We start from the raw sequence: 20,661 nt of genomic DNA, 5'->3' as shown, positions 1-20,661 counted from the left end.
TACTCCCTGCCTCGCCTCTTAGCCCCAACTCCCCCCAGGCCTGAGGTCTTCAGGCTTTGGCATGGGGGGGGACCCTCTAGGGCCTTCCTTACCCTGATTCTGTCCTGGGTCTACCTTGTGTCAGGGCTGTGAATGTCAATTTGTCAGGCATTAACTACATCTACTCTCAGCCTTGGCTTCATCTGACAAATATTTGCTGAGGGCCTCCGAGGCCCAGCCCCCTGCTGCATGGGCCCTGGCATCTCTTTGAGGTTCTGCCAACATGCTCTTAGTGAGGACAGACAAAGAAAAAAAAATACCTTTCTATGAGTTGCAAAGTTTACTTCCTCAGTCCACAAATATTTATTGAGCACATGCTAAGTGGCAGGCACTGGGCAAGGACACAGAAACGCCAACCCTGTCCTCTTGGAATGTAGTTTAAGTAGGCCTTGGCCCCCACAGGAGAGGGGGTTCTTTCAGTGATTAGGGGTCTGGCCCCTACTCGGGACCATGGAGAAAGAACATGTAGGGGTAGGTTGCAAGATGAAGAAAACATTCGACATCTCAAAGTTTCTAGCATGTTTGCAGAGCTAAAAGGGCTGATTCCTGACCCCTCTTGCCCCTGCCTCCCCTACTTAGACTCCAGAAATGGTCTGGCTGGGATCCTTGCTGCGAACCCCTGGGGTGAAAGGAGGGGCTGGGGTACTCCAAAGTTCTCTGTTGGAGTGAGTGGTTTGTTGCCTGATATCTCAAGTGGATCTGCTCGTATTGTAAAGCTACCTAGGCCCTTCTGCACTAGTAGGAGGGGCAATCTGCTGGGTGCCTGTTTCTCTCATCCTTGATTGTTTAGGACCTGAATGCCTCCCAACCCAGGAAACAGGGAACTGTGGGTAAGTCCTGTGCCAGGGGTCCAAGCTTCACCAACCCTGAGTCACCTCAGAAAAATAAGGACCCAGATTTGGAGGTAGTGAGGCCATGTCTCCTGCTGTTTTGGTTGGCCAGACCAAACCACAGAGTCTAGGTCCTGCTAAGTGCCTCTCTCCTGTCCCAAGGGAGTAGAACATGACTGTGTGTGTGTGCAGGGACCCTGGCTCCAATACACCCCCTGCACAGAACCAGAGCCAGGAGCTGCATTACAACAGCTGGTCTGCCCCCTTCTGTTCCTCTGCACCTGTTTGGGGCTAAAGGGGGCAGATGGCTGGAGCATAGTGCCCTTCCAGCCCAGGGTGGAAGGATGCCTGGGGGCAGGTGCTGGTGGACAAATAGACATTTAACGACTCTCACATCTGCTCCTGTCTCACTGTTCCTTCCTCTGGTTGTCAGGAACCCTGGAACAACTGTGCCAAAAGTTAGGAGTCAAGACCAAAAACTGCCCAATTCTTTCCCACTTGGCCTGATTTTATTTTAATTGATGGGAGGGGTTCTTTCTCCAGGTTTATCTATTAGCCTGGGATCTAGGGGGGATGGGATGGACTTGACCCTTACCAGGTCTCAGCCCTGAAAGCCTACCCAGACAATCACATAGTCCAGCACACAGGCTGTAGGCAGAGCAGCCAGCTGCCACAGTAGGGCCTGGGGCTGCAGCTCAGAGCTGCCAGGGAAACAGGGAGATGCTAACCCCATCCAGCCATCCCCAGTCACCCAGCTGTCCCTGGCTTTGTAGGAGCAGCTGTCACCCACCTCCCAAAAGGGTCAGGAGGCCCAGAAAACCAGAGCTGCCCTAGGACAGCCATCCCTGGAGAAGCTTGAAGGGGCCGTCCTCCTGCTGTGTGCACACTCAGACACCTCCCTGCACGCCGCGTACCCTGAGCCTCCTTCCTTTGAGGGCTCCGACACCGGCACTCACACCCTAGGCGGTGCCGCCCTCCTGCCCCCTTTCCGGGAAGTCCAGGGTGTCCGGGGCGGCTCTCCCCCGCCCCACCAACTGGGGCGGCGACTCCTGTGACCCAGATGTGTGGAGCCCAGGAGACACCGCGGGGGACTGAGGGCGGGGGGTCCCTCACCCCGCCACCCCCGCCGGCCTCAGCTCTTTCAAGTCGCTGCCCTCCGGGTCCCCGCCCCAGAGCCGAGCAGCTGCGCCCCGCTCCCCGGCCCCAGCCACTCTCCCAGCTGTCTTTGGGGTGGGGCCGGGCAGCTGGGGAACAGCTGCAAGGCAGGGAGGGGGAGGGGAAGGGGTGGCGGGTCGGGCGCCCCCTGCAACAGCCGGAAGCAGTCCCGGTGCCCTGGAGGGGTGGTGCGGGCAGCCGAGGGGTGGCGCCTGCGCCCTGGCCCTCCCCCACCCATCTGGCCGGCCCAGCTGAGAGTCGGCGGACCCTGGATCAAAGCTCTCTGCGGCTTCAGAGGGCACCCTGGGAACAGGGAAGGCGGGGGTTCGGCCAGGACCACCCTGAACCCGGGCTCCGCTGAGTCAGCGCCCGAGGTCCCTCTCCGGAAACTGAGCCCCCATATTCTAACCTCATTAACCCGTTCTTCTAGGCCCTGTTCACACCCACCCACTCAGACCCGTCATCACCACCATGCCCTTTCCCGGACACCTTCATTTTCTCTCATCTGAGGGTGGGGGAGAGCCCCTTAACACTTTCAGGACTAGACCTACCCCCTGGGAGGTCCCTCACCCCACCTCTGCATCCTGTAAGCAGGGAGGTGAGGGAGGGGTCTCGGACTTGGCCTTCCCCTACTCAGTGAACGAGGCCAACCAAGAAGGGGTCTGGAGCCTCTCCTGTCTTTCCCGAGGCTCCCCTCAGCAGTGTGTTTCACTAGATCCGCTGCTTCAGCCCCCCACTCTGGTGAATTCTCAACTCCCCCTCCCCCATACCCCAGTTCTTGTGTGCATAAATACATTTTTTAAAATATTTAAAAAAAAGAAAAAGAAGGGACTCTGGGGTGAAGGCAAGCTCTTCCTTGGTGCTTCGGAAACAGTGATCTGCAGAACTCAGGGTCCTAGTATTGGTTCTAGAACCCTCTGAGTCCTGTTTCTTTAAATTAAAGGGACAAGGAATGAAACTTAGAACACTCTTGGGTTGCCTCTTCTCTCTCTTTTTTCTTTTATTTGGGGTGGTGTGGGGTTGCTGGGGTAAAGGCCTAGAATTCAGAGCTAAGATTCCAGAAAGCTGAGGGGATTGGGAAACAGATCAGAGAGTGGGACATAGGCAGTTAGGGCTGGGAATCTCCTGGAGTGAGGTTACAGGCCTGGATCAGGAAAGTCCTGGCCCTACAAACATCAGTTTTTTCCTTCAGATTCTTTTTTTCTTCTTCCAATCCTCTACCCTTCCCACCTACACCCCCAAAGTCTTTCTTCCCTTATAGTGCAAGATGCTCTCTGTCTCTGCTTGAATTTCTCCAGTGACAACCATTCAGCCTCAGGTACCCCTCACTCACGGTGATAGTTCTTACAAATAACAATTAGCAATCTGACGGGTAGGGTTTTGGCCTCTATCCTCCATGTATGTCGGGGTCATGCCCTGAGTGAGGGAGGCCTGTGCAGCCCAGCATTTCCCTGAAATGCCCTGCCCTGGTGTTGATGGACCTGGTAACAGACTTACCCCAGTTTCGACCCTGGGGACTGAATGTTTCCTCTGCAGGCACCCAGTTTTCTTGAATGCTATGTGGTTAATTCCTTTCAGCTGCAGAAAACTGGGCTATTTATGATTTCTGCTTAGTCTACAATAGATCTTCAATAATTGGGTCTTTTTTGAAAGAAAACCTGCTCTGTGCCATGGATTATTTTTTATTACTTACATGGTGGCTAGAAGAGGTTGATGTGTGTGTGGGGCGGGGGGAGATACAGTGTAGTTTTTAACAGCTTATAGAATTGAGGGTTAGAAGTAGTACATCAAAATTGCAAGTAAGAAGTAGAACAAGAAAGCAGATTTCCAAGAACTCTGTGTGAAAAGTGATGTGGACTTTTGGTCTACATGGAAAATACGGGGCCTCCCCGGTGGCTCAGCGGTTGAGCCCTGGGTTGCGAAGCTGCCCGCGGCCTCTGCGGCACTGGTTCGATCCCCGGCTGCTCCCCGGCCACCAGAGGAGGGTCCCACATGGCGCGCAGACCTCTCCTGCCGCCCGCTGCTCCCCTCAGCAGTGTATTTCGTCGGTCTGCCTGTTCTGCTCCCCGCTCTGGCTCTGGTGAATTCTCTCACCCTCCCGTGCTTCTGACTGTACCCAGTGCACGTATAAAACAAACAAACAAACAAACAAATAAATAAATAAACATGCCTCTATTAAATAAAAAATAAAATAAAAAAAAAAAAAAAGAAAATACGGCAATGAGTCATTTGATATATCAGTGTCCCAGGTGCCTAGTTGTGAGCTTGGTTGGATGTTTTCTTTTCTTTTCTTTTTTTTTTAAGACTTATTTATGTATGCATACAGGAGCTGGGGTACAAGCCTGAGATGGCGGTGTGTGTGTGTGTGTGTGTGTGTGTGTGAAAGGATTCACCAGAGACAGAGTGGGGAACAGAACAGGCAGACTGACTGAAACACACTGGTGAGGGGAGCAGCAGGCGTGACAGGAGAAGTCTGCCTCGCCATGTGGGTTGCTCCCTGGCCGGCTGGGGATCGAACTCATGCTGCAAAGGCTGCAGATTGCTTCATAGTATGTTGCTCAGCCCATTGCGCCACCAGGGAGGCCCCATTGGTTGGATGTTTTCATCAAATAATTTCTATGTGTGTGCCTGCTGGAGGGCACTGAGCAGGGAGGGGGCACAGATGCAAATGGGCAGCTCAGGGCCTAACAGATAGGACTTTCAAGCCACACCAAATGCTGTCCCCACCAACTACAGTACCCTGGGCTCCACCCATGAAATCATATGCTTAGAGTTAATCTCCAGCTGCCCACGTGGCTTTGTACTTGCTGAGCCCTCTGTCTGAATTGTCTACCTAGCTTGAGTTGGTCCTTCTCTATGCAGCACCCCCTACACTCTCCAGAGGGTGTGCGAGGAGTATTGGGTGGCATGAGTCAGGTCTGATGCTGGCATAGTCCACTGTGGGGCACTGACTGCTGTCACATATCTGTGTTCCATTGGGTCAACCACACGTCCATGCATGTACTTAGTGCTTTCATTGGATATTCCACCTACTGTGCTTCACATGTCAGTTTCACGTTGTGTAGCTTACATGTCTAACTAGCCTGTGAGTCCCTGGGGATATGAATATTAGTCATTTCTGATTTTTTTTCAGAGCTAGCCTGTTTCATTCATTCACTCATTCACTTACTCAACAAATAATTATTGAGTTCCTTCTAATGCCAGGTACTGTTGTGCTGTTGGGGATACCTTGATGAATAAGACAGAAAAACTCTGTCCTCTTGGAGCTGATGCTTAGTGGTAAAGAGACAGATGAAAGCAATAAATCAATAAATGTGAGTTGTTGATAAGTACCCGGAAGGAAAATAAATTGAGGTAGGTGTATAGGGACATGTCAGTGAGGTGAGAGAGCATGGCAATTTTTTAAAAAAATATTTATGCATATAGAGCTGGGGTGTATGCCACAGGTATGGTGGGGGGTGGGTGGGTGAGAGCATTAACCAGAGACAGAGAGTGGGGAGCAGATCTACTGAAATACATCAGAGGGGAGCAGCAGGCAAAGCACAAGAGGTCTGCTGCGCCATGTGGGTCAGCTCCCTGGCTGGGGATCGAACTTGTGCTGCAGTAGCTGGCACTAGCCTGATAGAGCTGTCTTTAACCCCCACACCACCAGGAGGCCCTGGCAATTTTTACATAGGGAAGTGGCCCAGGAAGGCTTCTGGAAGGTGACAATGAACAGAGACCTCAAGAATGTGAGGAGATGCTCCCATGCACCTCTGGCCTGCACCCCAGTTCTTCTATGCATAAATAAATAAAATAAATCTTTAAAAAAAAAAGAATATGAGGAAGCAAGGTCTGGGTCTATCTGGAGCAAGAATGTTCCAGCCAGAAAGAACAAGCATGAAGGAGGCAAAAGCCTTGTTTCAGGGGTTGGGTGCAGCTGAAAAGAGTGAGTAAGGGGGCAGAGCAGGGAGTGGTGGGGTCAGGGAGGCAGTTGGGGCAACAGCACCTGAACATGAGACATCCTTGTCCTTTGTTGCTGCTGAATGAATGAATGAATGAATGCCAAGGGTCTAAGCTGTCAGGGCTTTAGGAGTTTCACAGGGGAGCCCTGTGGATACAGGACCATCTTCCTGGGGAAGCATGACCTGAATCATGCTCTAAAGGAGGGGTAAGAATAGCATAAGAGAGGGGGCAGGCACCCCAGGGAGGAGGCCTCGATGGGGAAATAAAATTTGGGGGTTAGGTTGAGAAGCAGTACAATGGCTCATGTGGAGCACAGGGTGTGTGTGAGAAGCCGTGACCGATAGGTCTATAATAAGGTTTAGAATCAGATCAGAGGGGCCTTGAATGACAGGATGAACAGTTTGGCCTTGACTATCTCATAGCAGCCAGGGTCTGAAGGCCTCTGAGCAGAAAATCACATTTCAGCAAAATGACTGTGAGCACTAGGGGGGTTAGCAGGCGGGCAGGGGCAACTAGGAGGCCAGAGCTAGGAGGCAGCAGGAGGGGCAGGTGAGAGGGAAGGAGGTGGGGGACAGGGTGCTTGCTGGCCCCAGCCCAAGGAGCAGGAAGGACTAGGGCTGGCTAGGCCTCCAGTCACCACTGCTCAGGCCAAGGGATGGGAGCCCAGATCAGGCCTTCTCCTTCGCTGTCAGCCAGTCATGGGTCCCAGAGTCAGCAGAAAACCCCAGCCCCAGGGAGGAGGCGGCACAGAGCCAGAAGCTGCTGAGGGAGCACTGGCAGCAAGATGCCATTGTACGCGCGCAATCAAGATGCTTCAGAGGAAATCAAAAGCACCAACTGGGGAAATGATGTGTGCACACTCTTTCTTTCTCTCTCTCTCTCAAACACACTCAAACTTCTGCTTCCAAAATGGGTCAAGTGAAGGCTGTGGGAGTGGGCTGGGGAGGGAGGGCTGGAATGAGTAGAGGCCTGGGGTGGGGGGCGGGGGAGCCAGGGCGCTTGTGCCCACTCACCCTCCTGGCATAGGGGGTGGCAGCAGCTGCAGGGTGGGGTGGGCCATGAGGATAAATATACACCTCCCCATGCATATGGATAAAGCACACAGCTGCCCTGCCTGCTTCGCCTTCATTAGGACCAACTGTTTCAGGAGCAGCGGCAGGCAGGCAGGAGGGGGTGATGTGCCCATTCACAGGCTGGGGGTAGGGGGGCTGCCTGCAGCTGTGCAGACACCTCCCCCCTGCCTGGATCAGCAGCGCAGCCCCTGAATGCCCCTTCCTCCCCCTGTTTCTTCCTCTCAACCCACCGCTCTGGCTGAGCTAGAGATCTCGGTGAGAAGGGGGCCTGGAAGTCAGTCATGGTAAATCCCTGCTGAATCCCATAAGGGTCAGGGGCATGGAGGAGAGGGAGTTGGGCTAATTTGTATCCCTGCCCCCAGGATAGGCAAAGCTCTTCATCCCCTTCTCTCCAAAAGCCATCTGTGGCATCCAGGCAGGAAAAGTGCTTTGACCTATCTCCTGGGAGCTACAGGGAAGTTCATATTTGAAAGTGCTAGATCTGGGTTGCCCCGTGTCCCCAGAAAGAGCCCAAGGGGGATGAGGGGGATCTGCCAGTGTGGTTCACATGAGGCAGCAAGACAGGCTGGTGGACTCCTACTCCCAGAGTGGCCCCTCTAGGTGGAAATAGGGACTTGGTTGGTGTACTAGGTAGTAAGTAAGGTTGCGTAGTTTGTGCCCTATACAAGGGCACTTAGCAAGACACCCTCAGGTATTGTCAACCTTCCACCCTGGCCTGGAGTGTCTGGTCCCATGCAGGTCAGGTGGGGCCATGCCTTCTGTTAACAAGGCCAAGAAAGACAGGGTGGGGCCCTTGCTCCTTTCTCCAGGGGTCCAAGTGGGTTCCCAGGGCTGTGGCTGCTCCACTCTGGGCCAGGACACTGCATTGCACTGCCCAGCCTTGGGTGAGAAGGGAGGCAGCTGAGGGCAGGTCTGGGCCCAATAGCCTCCCCTTCCTGTGTCGTCATGGTGGAGCAGGCATCCTCAGCCCCCTCTGCTGGCAGCCTCTAGAGAAGCAGCCACCTTTGGGACTCAGGAAAGATGTTGTGGCTCCTTGAAGAAGGGGGTGGTAGAGAGTGGTATGCATCTCATTCAAGTCCCTGTTCCCTGGAGCCCGAATCCCCAACTGCTCCCAGCAGCCCCGGGCCCTGCATTTAGCCAAGATGGCGTCGTAAACAGAAATGGCCGACAAGTCGGCGAGGATCAGCCAATCCATTTTCTAGCTGTGTGATCCTAGGTAACCTTTGAGAGCCTTGTTTCCGCACCTGGGAAAGAGGGATAGGCGTGGTTATCTTGCAGGCCCACTCGAGGGACCAAATCAACTTAATGGCTTACAGGAGTAGCATTTTGCTTAGCTAAATGGTAATTCCGCTGTATCCCTCATAGCTTTCAGCTTCAGGTCTCCAGGCAAGTTCCTCCATAAGCCCTGCCCCTCCTTAACTCAGCATGCTCTCTGCAATTCTGTCATTAATATTTCATTTCTTTAGCAAGGCTTTTTGTCTCTGGGACACTGCTATTCATTCTGGAAAAAGAAACCTCTCCGTGTTCCTTCATGCAAGAGGATTCCTTAGCTCCTTTTCTGAGCTTAGAAGCCAACAAAGGAAAAAGTTATGTTCTGAACTTGGGGTCCAGTAATCAAACAGGCCTGGGTGCAAATCCTGGCTCTGTGCCATTCTTCCTGTGTGATCATTTTCTGTGAGCCCCATCCCAAACTGTGAGTAATAACACTGACGGTTAGTAATATTGTTTAAGGGTAAAAAAAAAATATGAAGCACCTGGCACAAGTGGGTGCTTCCTGAACAATTTGCCCTGGTCTACCTTATGGGGGCCAGGTAGTCAGTCATATCTTCACATCCCCATGTGTGTGACTGGATCCGGACACACACATACCTCAGTGCTGGGCCAGCAGATTTATTGCAGTAGCAGGAGCGCTCTTTCCCTCCTGCCCGCCCCTATTCTGGTGCTGGGCTTTTCCATGTTCCGCAGTGTTGGAAAAGGAAATTACTGAACAGATTGCAATTAAGGGGGGAGAGGGGGAGAGAGAGACAGAGGCCCTAAAATGCAGCTTGACTGAGCGCTAAACTGTGTTTTTGCCCCGAGCCAATGAGGAGCCTCTGACAAGAGCCTGTTCCCACTTACAAATCTAATTGCAGGAGGTGTGGCTGGGGTGGCCCTGGGAGCCCCAATAGGAGGGGCTGCCAGCACCTCTGGGAAGGCTGTTGGTCTCTTGCTTGTTGCCTTGAAAGTTAGAGAGCCACGTGGGAGGGGAGGTGGGCAGGTTTTGGGGGTCTGGGAATGCCTGGAATCCAGAATTTCTGCCTGTTACCATAATAGCTATCAATGACTTAGCACCTACGTGCATGCGACAGACATAACTTCATCTAATCCTCCAGAAAACTTCATGAGATAGATGATGGGAACCTCATTTTACAGATAAGAAATTGAGGCACTGTCCTTACTAAGAGCTGGGTATTGTCCTCGGTCTAGGCCCTTTATTTACATCATATCTCTTTCAATCTCCCCACCACTTCAGTCCTACTTCATAGATGAAGAGGCACAAGAGAGCAAGCATCTTGCCCAAGATCAGAGGACAAGTTATTGATGGGTGAGGATTGAACCCCACTTCTTTTTTGAATTACAGGGAACATACTTTTTAAAGGTAACTCACTGTCCCTTTATTGAGCAGGGAGTTCTGGATAGTCCCCAGATTTAACAAAACAAAACAAAACCCCAAAAAACAGGGTGGTCAGGTAAATTTGAATTTCAGATAGACAATGAAATATTTTGAGTGTTAAAGTATGTCCCAAATATTGCATGGGATGTGCTCGTATTAATGATTCTTTGTGTATTGGCAATCCAAGTTTTACTGAATGTCCTGGGATTTATCTGGCAATTCTGGACCCTCACTTCTCCTGCCTCTAGCTCCATTGTATTCTGCCAGCAGCTTGCCCTTTATTTATTTATTAAAGATTTATTTATTTATGCATACAAGCACTGGGGTATAAGGCAGAGGTGCGGGGCGGGGTGTGTGTGTGAGAGAGGATTCACCAGGAAGAGTGGGGAGCAGAACAGGTGGATCTACTGAAATCCACTGTTGAGGGGAGCAGCAGGTAAGACAGGAGAGGTCTGCTTTGCCATGTGGGCATCTCCACGGCCAGCGGGCTGGGGATTGAACTCCTGCTTCAGCGGCTGATGATAGCTTGATAGTGCTGTCTTTAACCCCTGAGCCACCAGGGAAGCCCAGCTTGCCCTTTAAAGATGGCCCTTGGGATCAGCCATGCTGGCATGTCTCTAGACCACTGAAGAAGCAGAGCCTGATATCAATGCCATCTCTGCCATCTGCTCTGTGACTCTGGACAAGTGGGCAAGTGTATTCCGCTCTCTGAACACTCCCTAAAAGGAAGACCCAGTAGGAGGTACTAGGTAATTGCCAGTATTATTTCCAGCTCTAACTTTCCTAATGGCCTCGCCCCTTTTCCTGACTGTGGGAGGATGACACAAAATCTCCACCTGTGTTTTTATGAGGACAGAGGACACCCAGCCCTTGGGATAGGGACCCCCATGGCAGCTGTGTGGGTGAAGAGGAGACCCCTGGTAGCGATGTGGAAGGCTGGGTGCTGACACTGCTGGAAAATGGGCCATAGGGTCTTTGTCCCCAGCGGTTGTGCAGCATTCAGACCCAGGTACCCGGTCCCCTCCACACTCAGGACTCTGTGTGATCTTGGGCACATTCCTTAACTCAGACCAGTACCTCAGTTTCCTCAGCTGTCATGTGGGACTAATATTGTTTCCCCCTCCACCCCCATGTCTGTGAAGTGCTTGGCCTGTAGGAGGGGCTTATTAAAGGGTTATGTTTATTGTTGTTGGTGTTAATAATATTATATCCTGCTGAAGAAAGCACCTTGAGGAATGCTAACATCTGGACCAGGCCACCCGTTTTATATCGGGGTTGCCCTATAACAGAAGGACAGCACATTTAAGTCCCTCCCCAAGCCTCAGGGACGAACACAACACACACTCCAGGCTGCCTTCATTTCTGCTAAATTTATTTGTCGGATTTTTGACAGACATCTAAATTATACATTGACTTTCCCACATGACCAAATACCACGTCCCTTCTTTTGATTATCATTTTCAAAAGGGACTATAAAAAAAGAACCTTTGGATGGATCAGACTGAACCCTGAAACCACATGGAGTGCAGAGCTAAAAATAAAAGGAAGTACGAGCTGGCCCCCGAGAAGGAAAGAGGAATCAAAGCAAACTCTGCCGGGAATCAAGGGACAGGCCTGGCGAGGGTGACGCCGTGTCACCCTCCAGGCCAGGCCGGATAAGGAGCGGCCGACGTGAGGGTGGGGCGCCGAGTGGCACAAAAATAGCCACCGCTGTAGCCCAGAGGGGAATAAAGAAATTTGTCAAAAGCCAGGAGAGCGCGAGAAGCCGAGCTGGCGCGGGCGGGGGCAGGACCGGCTCGTCCTTCCAGCAGTTTCGGGAGCTGCGGACGCCGTCACCCCGGCACATTCCTGCCCTCGGGCGGAGTCGCTGGCTCAGCTGCGCCGACACGTTCCCCGGCGCGGCCCACGTCCACGACCCCCTGTTTCCATAGTAACCGCGGGAGCGTGAAGGGGAAGGGTGCGCGGCCCCGGGCGCGGGGAACCCGGCCAGGAGGAGCCGCCGGGGCGGGCCGGGAGGCGGGCGGGGCCGCGCGTTTTCCCACAACCGGTCGGAGCCCGCGTCCCGGCCGCGCCCGGCCGCCTCCCCGCGCTCGGACGCCGCGGGGCGCGGGGAGAGGCTCCCCGGAGCGGGGTGGGGGGTGGGGGAACGGCCCCCCCTCTCTGGTTTCACAGTCTGTCAGCGGGTCGGGCCCCGGGGGGCGCGGGTGGGGCTGGGCCGAGGAAAGGGCGCTTCAGAAGCATTTTGTTTCCTCAAATGAAGTTTTCAAATGCTGCGTTTTCCAGGCTTCCCTCGTGCAGCCCCAAGAGCCCCGGGAGGTTCAGTGGGGCTCGAAGGGAAGGGTGGGGGGGCTCTGGCGTCCGCACTGCCTGTCTTCAGCTGAAAGGCCAGTCTGCCCCTCCGCAGAGGCTGTTACCAGAGGTGGGAGCAGCCCCTGCCTGCTGGCTGAGGCCTGGGGAAGGCTCGTTAGAACAGTTCCCCAAGTTGGTCGCAGAAGAACAAAAATATTTTTCAGAGCATCCACCGCCAGAGTCAAAGTTCCAGACTGCAGGGTTCTGAGATGGCAGCCCCCAATGCAAGCATTTTGCTCCTCAGATAACACCCCTGGTGCATTACTTGGTAGGGAAAAGTCTTTCCAAGTGCTGGAGCTACAGTTGGTGCCTGACGAAAGGGGCGCTTCTGGTTCCCCATCATTCTGTTTTGCCCCAGAGCTAGAGAGGCGCACGGGGGTGACAGAGCCGCCAGAGAGGAGGCTGCGATGGTTCCAAAAGCCTCACCCTCTTTTGTGCTGCAAGTCCCTACAGGTCTGTCCACAGCAACCCCAGGGCGCCTTCCCCCATGTCTGGCTTTGTTAATGACTTCCACCCCAGACCGCCTTTGAAGCTGGTCAGGCTTTATCCTCACCTGAGCACCTCTGTCCGGAAAAGCTGGGGACTGAGTGGCCCAGGAGCTGGCTGGCCCCTTCAGTCTGCTCACATGCCTTGCTGGGTTTGGGAAGGGCCCCTCCCAGGATGAGGCAGCAGCTGGCCTCCTGGGACCCACCAGCACCCGCACAGTCTCTCATTCATTCTCTGAAAGCCTTGGCGCTCAGACACCAGAACAGAGTTCAATTCAGGAACTGGGTGATGCTCTGGCCTGCTTTCCCTGTGTCGGAAGGCGGGGATTTCTTAAGGCTCTGGGAAACAAGCTCTTTTTGCAACATGGGGCAGGAGAAGGCTCCCATCATTCCTCTCTGGTCAACCAACAGAGGACACATTTTGCTGGAGAGAGGCAGAGGAGACCAGCAGCTGGGGGGGGGGCCCTCCGGCTTCCCCCCCTCCCATGGGCCCCCACCCACTCCCACCCCACCCCGCCTGTAATCGTACACAGCAGCTTTCTTCCCAGCAGCGCACCCTCTCCACCCAGGCCCTTCCCACACCACCAAGTTGCCTGCACTGTAGAAATTGATCTCTTCTCAAGATCGATCTGCCTCTCTTTTCTCAGTGGGGCAGGTTCATGCTAAAGCTGCGTTTATTTTTAAAATCTGATAGCAGCGGCCTATTGTGATCATTTAAACACAGACTTCTTTGAGCTTTAGAAATCCCTTCTATAGGACGGCCGTGGAGAAGCCAGCTAATCTGAGTCGGCTACTCCCTGCTCCACTGAACTGGAGAAAGCCTGTTTATGCCAGTCTGAGTCCTCCATGTAAAGGCTTTTTAAGGACCTTGTAATTTTTCTGGAATTATACCTCCCACTTCTCCTTACATTCCAGATGTCATTAAAGTCAAAAAGTCATAAGAATTTGCTTCATGGTGTGGCTGGCTGGGGGGTTTTGGAAGGGTACGTTTCTGTGGTGACTTGTTTGCAAGGATTTTTTTTTCCTTTCCAAAGGGTGAGGATTACATAGTTTCCTACCTGCATGACAAAATGTTTTAATCATCTGCTATTCCTCCCCTTTCCTCCCCCCCACCCCCACCCCAGCAGCTTCCTGAGGGACAGACTGCAGCCCTGGCTTCATTGGTAAAAATCACTGAACAGGACTAGCAAACACTGTGATTTCCAAACCATTGGGGGAAATGTAAGGGCAGGTCAGTAAATAAATGGGACTCAGCATAAACTGCTTCTTCCTCTTTTTCTTTCTTTCTTTCCTTCTTTTCAAAAGAGAAAAGCCCACTGGAATTGTCTAAACTGCAATGCAATCTCTTACTCATTTAAAAGATCTCATTTTCTAATCATGTGCTTTGAGACATTTAATACTATTTCAATTATGCAGAAGGAAATAATATAATTCCTTTATTTGAAAAATGATACTGAACCTCAGAGATCAGTTAAATCTACTGCTGGAATGGGGATTCTCTTTAAATCATGTTGCTCCCTCTCTTCAAACAGCTGTAGCTGTACACAGATGGAAAAACATTTGGTCAGAAAGCAGCAAATTAGTGTTTTTCAGGACAGAATTCAGCTCCCGCGGCTTCTGCATCTCCATTCGTCTAGATTTTATTTCTTCTTTGCATTGACATTTTTGCAGACCCAGTTCATGCCATCCTTTGAGGGAAATGGGTAGAGGAAGGTGGGTTAGTTGTAAGCAAGGCACCACTCACCCAACCCTGGGGTGGGGGGCTAGGTTCTCGCTTCCCACCACCAGCTCTAGGGAGTCTGCCAGCCCAAGGGCCCAGGAACAATGACCTCTTAGGGAGGAGGCAGGGGACCCCTGAGAGCTCACGAGGGAGGAGGGAGGGGCGTGCTCTGTGTCTGAACTTGAGATGGGTCCTCAGGAACTCCCTCTGAAAAAATAAACACATCTGCCTGGATCCAAGGCCTGACTGAGGAGCTATCAGGAAAGATTCCAACCATTTTTGGCTTTTTCTAAAAGCTGACCTTTGCTAGGGCATTAAATTCAATAAGCCACCCTTCTGGTGCCCTGGTGTGTTTACAGTGTGACCGTGTACACTTGGGTTAAATTAAATTTCTTTTTGGAAAAACAAACCGACTGCAGTGTGTGTTACTAGATGCAAGCTGGGGCAATGTGCATTTATTTCTCTTTGTGCAACACCACAGGTCAGTTTAAAAGGGCCTGGCCTGAATCTTGTAGCTTTGTGCACTTCTAAGCAGAGGGACTGGGGAGAAGGTTCCCTTAAAGGCAGAGTGACCTTGAAAGTGTCCTCTCTTAGCAGGCTGGAGAGGGACAGAGGTAAAACCACACAATGCCTACAGCCACCTGGCAGGCGGCATGATTCCTGGCGGATGCCAGGCCTGCCAGAGATGACCTCCTTTTCAACCCCCTTCCCAGCCAACCCCAGCGCTCTCCCTGTCCCCGGAGTCTCTCTGACCTTCACGGGTGTGCATAGTTCCCCCAGAAGCCCAGAACAAAATTAAAGGAGGTTCCTGCCACGAGTCCCTCTCCCCTGCCTCTGTAATGCATGCTCGTCGGGGTCTCAGTCACAGCTGCACATCTCAGGGCACACACGCAGAGCCCCGCATTTCCTGTGACCATGCAGCGAGCTGCTGAACCTGAACAGCTGAGACAGCTTAAAGTAATAAATATCAGCTGACACCCTTGGCCATTCAGAGCATTAATCCCATAAACAATACATCATTGCAAAACAACCAGCAGGCATCCTATCTCCTGGCTAATCTGACCATAACCTGAATTTACAGTGATTAAAACTCTACCAGTTGCCATCAAAGCACTTTGGGCAGGAGAACTGGGATAATCTGCTGGCTGTCCCAGAGCAGACCTCAGGGCATCTGCCAAGAGGAGGCTGACCATGGCCGGAAGCCCAAAGGTGGAGAGCACCTGGCAGCAGTGGGCACAAGGGCGGAGGAATGCCGAGGTGGGAGAAAGGTGGACTCCAAGTGCATCTCCAATTACAACTGGGTCAGCTGCTTACTCTGAAAAGCTGAGGCCAATTTTAAGACCATTTTATGAAAAGGATTAATTTAAAGAGAAGCATGTTTAATTTTAGTAGCTAATTGGTTTCCAGGAAAAAAAAAAAAAAAGATCACCTGCCAGGAGACAAAAAAGATTTTACAAATAAAAGAGGGATGAATAAGATAACCATCTACTCTGCGCCTTTGCAGCTGAATAGCTCAGCACTTATGTGGCACTTCCATCTCCAGGAACCCGCACAGACACTACCAAAGGATCGCACCTCAATATTTTCTCCTCTATAGAGACTTGCAGTATTTTATCAGATCATCTCAGAGAAACCAAGAACAGTGTTCCCACCCTGAATGAATATCATTTTCTTTCTAGTTTTATGGCTGATTACAGAGGGGGCAGGGGGCTCCTTTTATTATATGTAACTGAACATGAATGCAGTCAAAGAGATAGGAAAAATATTTACTCAGCTGCAGGAGCCCAAAGCAGAAGGTAGAGGGTGAGGGGCAGCATTCTCCTGGGTATCTGCTGTAGAGGCAGAGGGGGGATTTAAAAGGTGGAGCCCTGGGGCAGGAGTGTTGGGGGGGGCAATGTCCTTCTCCTGACGTCTAGGGCCAGTGGAAGCAAAGTCCTGCCAGTCAGTCCTGCCAACAGAGGGCGCTCAGAAGTTAATACCAACCTGCTGACCTGCTGGTCTGGAGGGGGATAGGGCAGGGGAGGAGGGATGCAGCTGCCTCTGGTAGCTGGAAGAAGTGTGGGAAGCACAGGAGAGTTAATAGGGGCAAAGCCCCATGGCTGCCCTGCCTCTGGGAGGCCATTCTGATCTGAAATATTTGGGGTTTGGGGATAAAAGCTCTTCACTCAAATGGGGCCAAGCTATGCCAAGCTGCCCATCGGAAGGAAGAGTGCTGTGCAAGATCCCCTGAGAGAAAGGTCCAGGTCAGACTGGCTTGAGGTTGTGTTTACAGAACCTAGCTTGATGTCTGGCCTGTAGCAGACTCATAATTTATATCTTTCAGATGAATCCTTATAACAACCCTGTCAAATAGATACTGTTATGCTTTTCCCATTTCGGAGGACAAAATGGGGCACAGCACAGTGTGGTTATGGGCTGCGAGCCCAGCAGCCACGCTCCATAATCCTTTGCCATTTCTCACGGAGTTCCGGTGTAGGGTAAGTAAAGTATCAGGCTTTTCTGCCCTCCCGCCGTCAGGATAGATGATGGAATCTTGGGGTCCTGAATGCATGCCTGGTGGCGGACACCTGGAGTAGGGTGTGGGCACAGGTAGATGGATTCACCCGGACTGAGACTGAGTTTACAAGGGCGGCGTCACGGGGACGCCAGCGGAAGAGCAGAGCGAAAGGAGTGGCGCTGCAACGGCCGGCCACGAGGAGAACGCAGGAGAGCCCGGAGAGAGTGGAGACTTGCTGGGGGCACCCCTGCCTGCCGTGTACCTGGCCAACTCAATAAAACTCTGAAAAAGCCACCGAGGGCTCCAGGACTCCCTCTTTTACCCCGTCTGCTGGGGTCAGAGAAAACCTGCCCTGCGCCTTCCGCCTTCCTGCCACTACATCAGGCAACTGCTAGAGGGAGGTTCTACCCTAGGCTTAGCGGGGAGCTGGGAATCACCTTGGGGCTGGGAAAGGGAGCAAGCAGTTCCAGTTTTCCCTTTCTTCTTATGACTGGTAGCCGAATGCAGGGGCATGAGACTGGAGTAGCCCCACTAAGTGCCCTGCCTGGCTTGGCCGCCACTCTGAAGGTGGCAGGGTCTGTTTTCAGTCACTCAGCTCTGGTTCCTGGACTGCCAGACACCAGGTCTGTGCATGTAGAAGCCTGCATGTTTACCGCTTGTAGGGTAAGTGAGTTGCTCAGGCTTTTTGTGCCACTAGCCTCCATGGCTATCACCTGTGGCCTTGATTGTGTTAGCCCTGATTGTGGACACCTGGAGCATGGATGTGCACGCATGCGTAAGTGTGCACACCTGAGCCTAGAGGTCAGCAATATAAGGGCGGCGTCACTCAGAAACAGAGGCCGGCTATGGCCAGGACAGCTAAGAGAAGACTAATGGCGTGATTACAGAAGCAGGGAGACCATGAGAGAACGCCAGAGAGAGCCCAGAGAATGCATTCAAATTTGCAGAGGGCTGAGGTGAGTTACTTCCTGAGCCTCCCAGCCCCTGGCCTGCCCGCCCGCCTGGTTGCCCTACACCTCTCCGCACATTCTTAGCCTATTAACCAGCTGCCGAGACCACCACTGCCAGAGGAAGCCACATTAGAGACAAATCACACAGGGGAGGATTCTTTGGCATCTTGTGTTTAAATTAGTGTGGCACATGGCTCTTGCCTTCGTTTGGCAAGGTTCTGTCTTGTTTTGCAGCAGACAACTGAGAAAAGGTGATTCTTTACTCGAAGTAGGTTGCTGCTCTGCCTCCTAAGAAGGAAATGACTTCATCGGTTTGTTTAATGGCTGAACATTTATTGTTAAAAACTGGTTTGACCAATTTTCTGCACATTTGATCTTTGACACCGGGATGACAATCTTATGGCCTGAGGAGTCCTCCCTTTCCTCCTGGACACCACCCCCTGGCCAACCTCACCAAAACGGAATTTGCATTGATTAGCTTCAATTCAATAACAGAGACGAAAGCGAAGCATTGAACCTCAAATACTGAGCTTTGGCTTCATGGAGATGAAATAAAATTCACCATGTCATGATATTATTCTCTACTGTAACCACTGGGAAAAATAAAAGGCTGCCCCTAGCCAGATGGGTGGAAACCTAATCACAGAGCTCGACTTTCCCCGACTCATGATGCTGCTTTCTGTGGGAAGCTGGCCCCTGACAGCTCTGCACCTTCCATTTTGATCTCTCTACAAGGCATCCATCACTGCCCGATGGTTGGAAGGAAGTGGTGGTAGACATGGTTGGGTGGGCCTGGTATTTAATGCCATAAGGACTACACAGTCACATCAGTAATTGCTTTAAGAAAGCGACAAGGAGCACAGTGCCTTGCAGCAATGCAGCCTATCCCAACGTGCCACTGGGCTCCCAGGGTCAAGGAGCAGCTGGATGCGGCATACATAAAATATTGCTTGCTATTAATATTTTTTTCTGGTGACAAAGGGCACTGCACCCGAGAGGTAGCAAAATTGCATGTCCTGAGCTTGCTTTCTTAGTCTACAGAGAGGTCTGGACATTTGAAAATAAAGCTGAGGTTTGGCTTGCAGATAAACAGTTCCATGCACACTTGGAATCAAAAACAACTGATGCCAGGACTAGAATGAAGTGGCAAATACCATTTTTTGAAAAAAATGAATTTCTGTTGGCATATTAAGGGAAAAACCCACCCAAAAGAAAAGAAAAAAAAAAAGCAAGAAACAAAAACTGGGCTGGGCACTCCAAAGCTGAGCTCAAACATCAGGGTTCAGGCTACTATCAGACCTTTCTTGGAGGTGAGATGGCAGTGAGCCGGACCCCTTCTGTTTGGAGACAGGGATAAAAAGAGGTGAGTGCAAGTGGGGAAGCTAACCTTTTGCTTGCTCAGAGCTACTGGTATAGGCAGGTCTGTTAAAGACCAGATGAAATTGCAGAGACCTCCACTTTAAAAGGGAATTTTAATACAATACAATTTTAAACACAACCATGTTTTAGAGAGAAAATGTCTTCAAACACCTGAAACCACACCAGCAAGGAGGGCTATAGTTTGGTGTTCAAATTCAGGTCTGTAGATGGAAGAAGGACTGATTTCTCTATCTTTCTCTGGCTCTAAGCCAGGTGATCCTTTGCTCACTATTTTCTAGACACCCAGTGGGGGAAAAAATTGAGAGTCCCAGGGCTAGATGGTGCATGTTAGGAGAGGCCCTAGCAACGCTGGCCTTGCCCCAGGGGCGGAGGGAAACGCCTCTGTGTCTGTAAGGCATCCCAGCAAGGCTACAGGTTTCCACCCCCCCAGATCTCTGTCCGTTTCTTCTCTCTCTGCCTTCATCTGCTTGATGTAACTGAGTCTCTTCTGATCCCTCCGCTGGTCTATGGGTCTCTCAGCAGGACAGTTCCCAATACTGATGTTCTCCTTCAGCTTTTAGAGCCTTTATCCCTTCTCTGAGCTTGGCAGTTTCCTATGAAAACTTGCTTTAATTTACATGATGGGCTGGCTGCCTCGTCACCATCAATCAGGTAAAGAAAGATCGGTTTCCAGTTCTCTGGAAACCCCCAAAAGTCAATGTCCACACCCAGAGCAGGGGCGGTAGAACATCAGGTAAAACAAGACCCTGCAATCCACCCTAAGAAGCACTAATCTTCATATCTCAAATCTTGCACTTAAGCCACTTGACCAAGCAGAAACGACAGACCAGCTGTTAGTGCAGAGGACACAGCTCACCGTCCAGTGGGTCTGTGGCTCTTCCCCCCTCACCCACTGGAGGGTGTTATTTATCAGGATAAAACAGGTGTCCCAAACGCATTTTGATTACACAGACACAAAAACACAATGTAAATAGACAAGCTGTCTTTAAACATCTGGAACCCAACAGCAATTCCAGGTCTATTTTTTTTTTTTAACCTTTGTACATTTTCTTTCAGGGTCATTAGAGCTTTGGTGCCAGATATTACTTGACCCATTTAGAGTTTGATTATTTTGGTAGATTCGCCCATTACTGACCAGCAGTGGGGGTGGGTGGCAGGTGGAATAGAATTTAGGGGATTTTAGAAATCACTACACAGTATCCATGTGTGAACATGATCTTATGGATATTTTTCTAGTGAAGGCTTTCACTTTTAGTTTATATTTTTTTTTTTTTTTTTTTTTTGGTGGGACTCTCGCTGATGGCTAGGGAACGAACCAGTGCTGCAGAGGTTGCGGGCAGCCTCCCAGCCCAGCGCTCAACCGCTGCGCCACCAGGGGAGGCCCCAAGGCTTTCACTTTTAGGAAGACATAAAATCTTAATTAATAGGAATCTTTAAAGGCCTGCACTTAAACTAAGCAAAGTAAGAAAAGAATCTAATAAAGTGATTCTTTTTAAAGTGAAAACTTAAGAAACTGGTTGAGTGGGCAAAAGCTTAGGTCAGAAACATAACCTGGGGAAGGGACATGGTCAGTCAGAGCTCTGTG

At 51.4% G+C, this 20,661-nt stretch overlaps 1 protein-coding gene across 1 annotated transcript in view; it reads right to left on the bottom strand.

Moving 5' to 3' along the window:
- Positions 1 to 13,937: 13,937 nt before the first annotated feature.
- Positions 13,938 to 20,661, bottom strand: part of ARL3 (ADP ribosylation factor like GTPase 3) — a 32,748-nt gene continuing 26,024 nt past the window's right edge. The window contains exon 6 of the mRNA XM_037496224.1: positions 13,938 to 14,217. Coding sequence (XP_037352121.1) covers positions 14,170 to 14,217 — 48 coding nt within the window. The 3' untranslated portion in view covers positions 13,938 to 14,169. The remainder of the gene's footprint in view (positions 14,218 to 20,661) is intronic.

Source organism: Talpa occidentalis, unplaced genomic scaffold (genome assembly GCF_014898055.3).
Source record: "Talpa occidentalis isolate TD23 unplaced genomic scaffold, MPIMG_talOcc4v2.1 talOcc4.8, whole genome shotgun sequence".
NCBI classification, from domain to species: domain Eukaryota; kingdom Metazoa; phylum Chordata; class Mammalia; order Eulipotyphla; family Talpidae; genus Talpa; species Talpa occidentalis.
The sequence above is the reverse complement of the archived record's forward strand: the minus strand, read 5'-3'. Positions and strand labels throughout refer to the sequence as shown.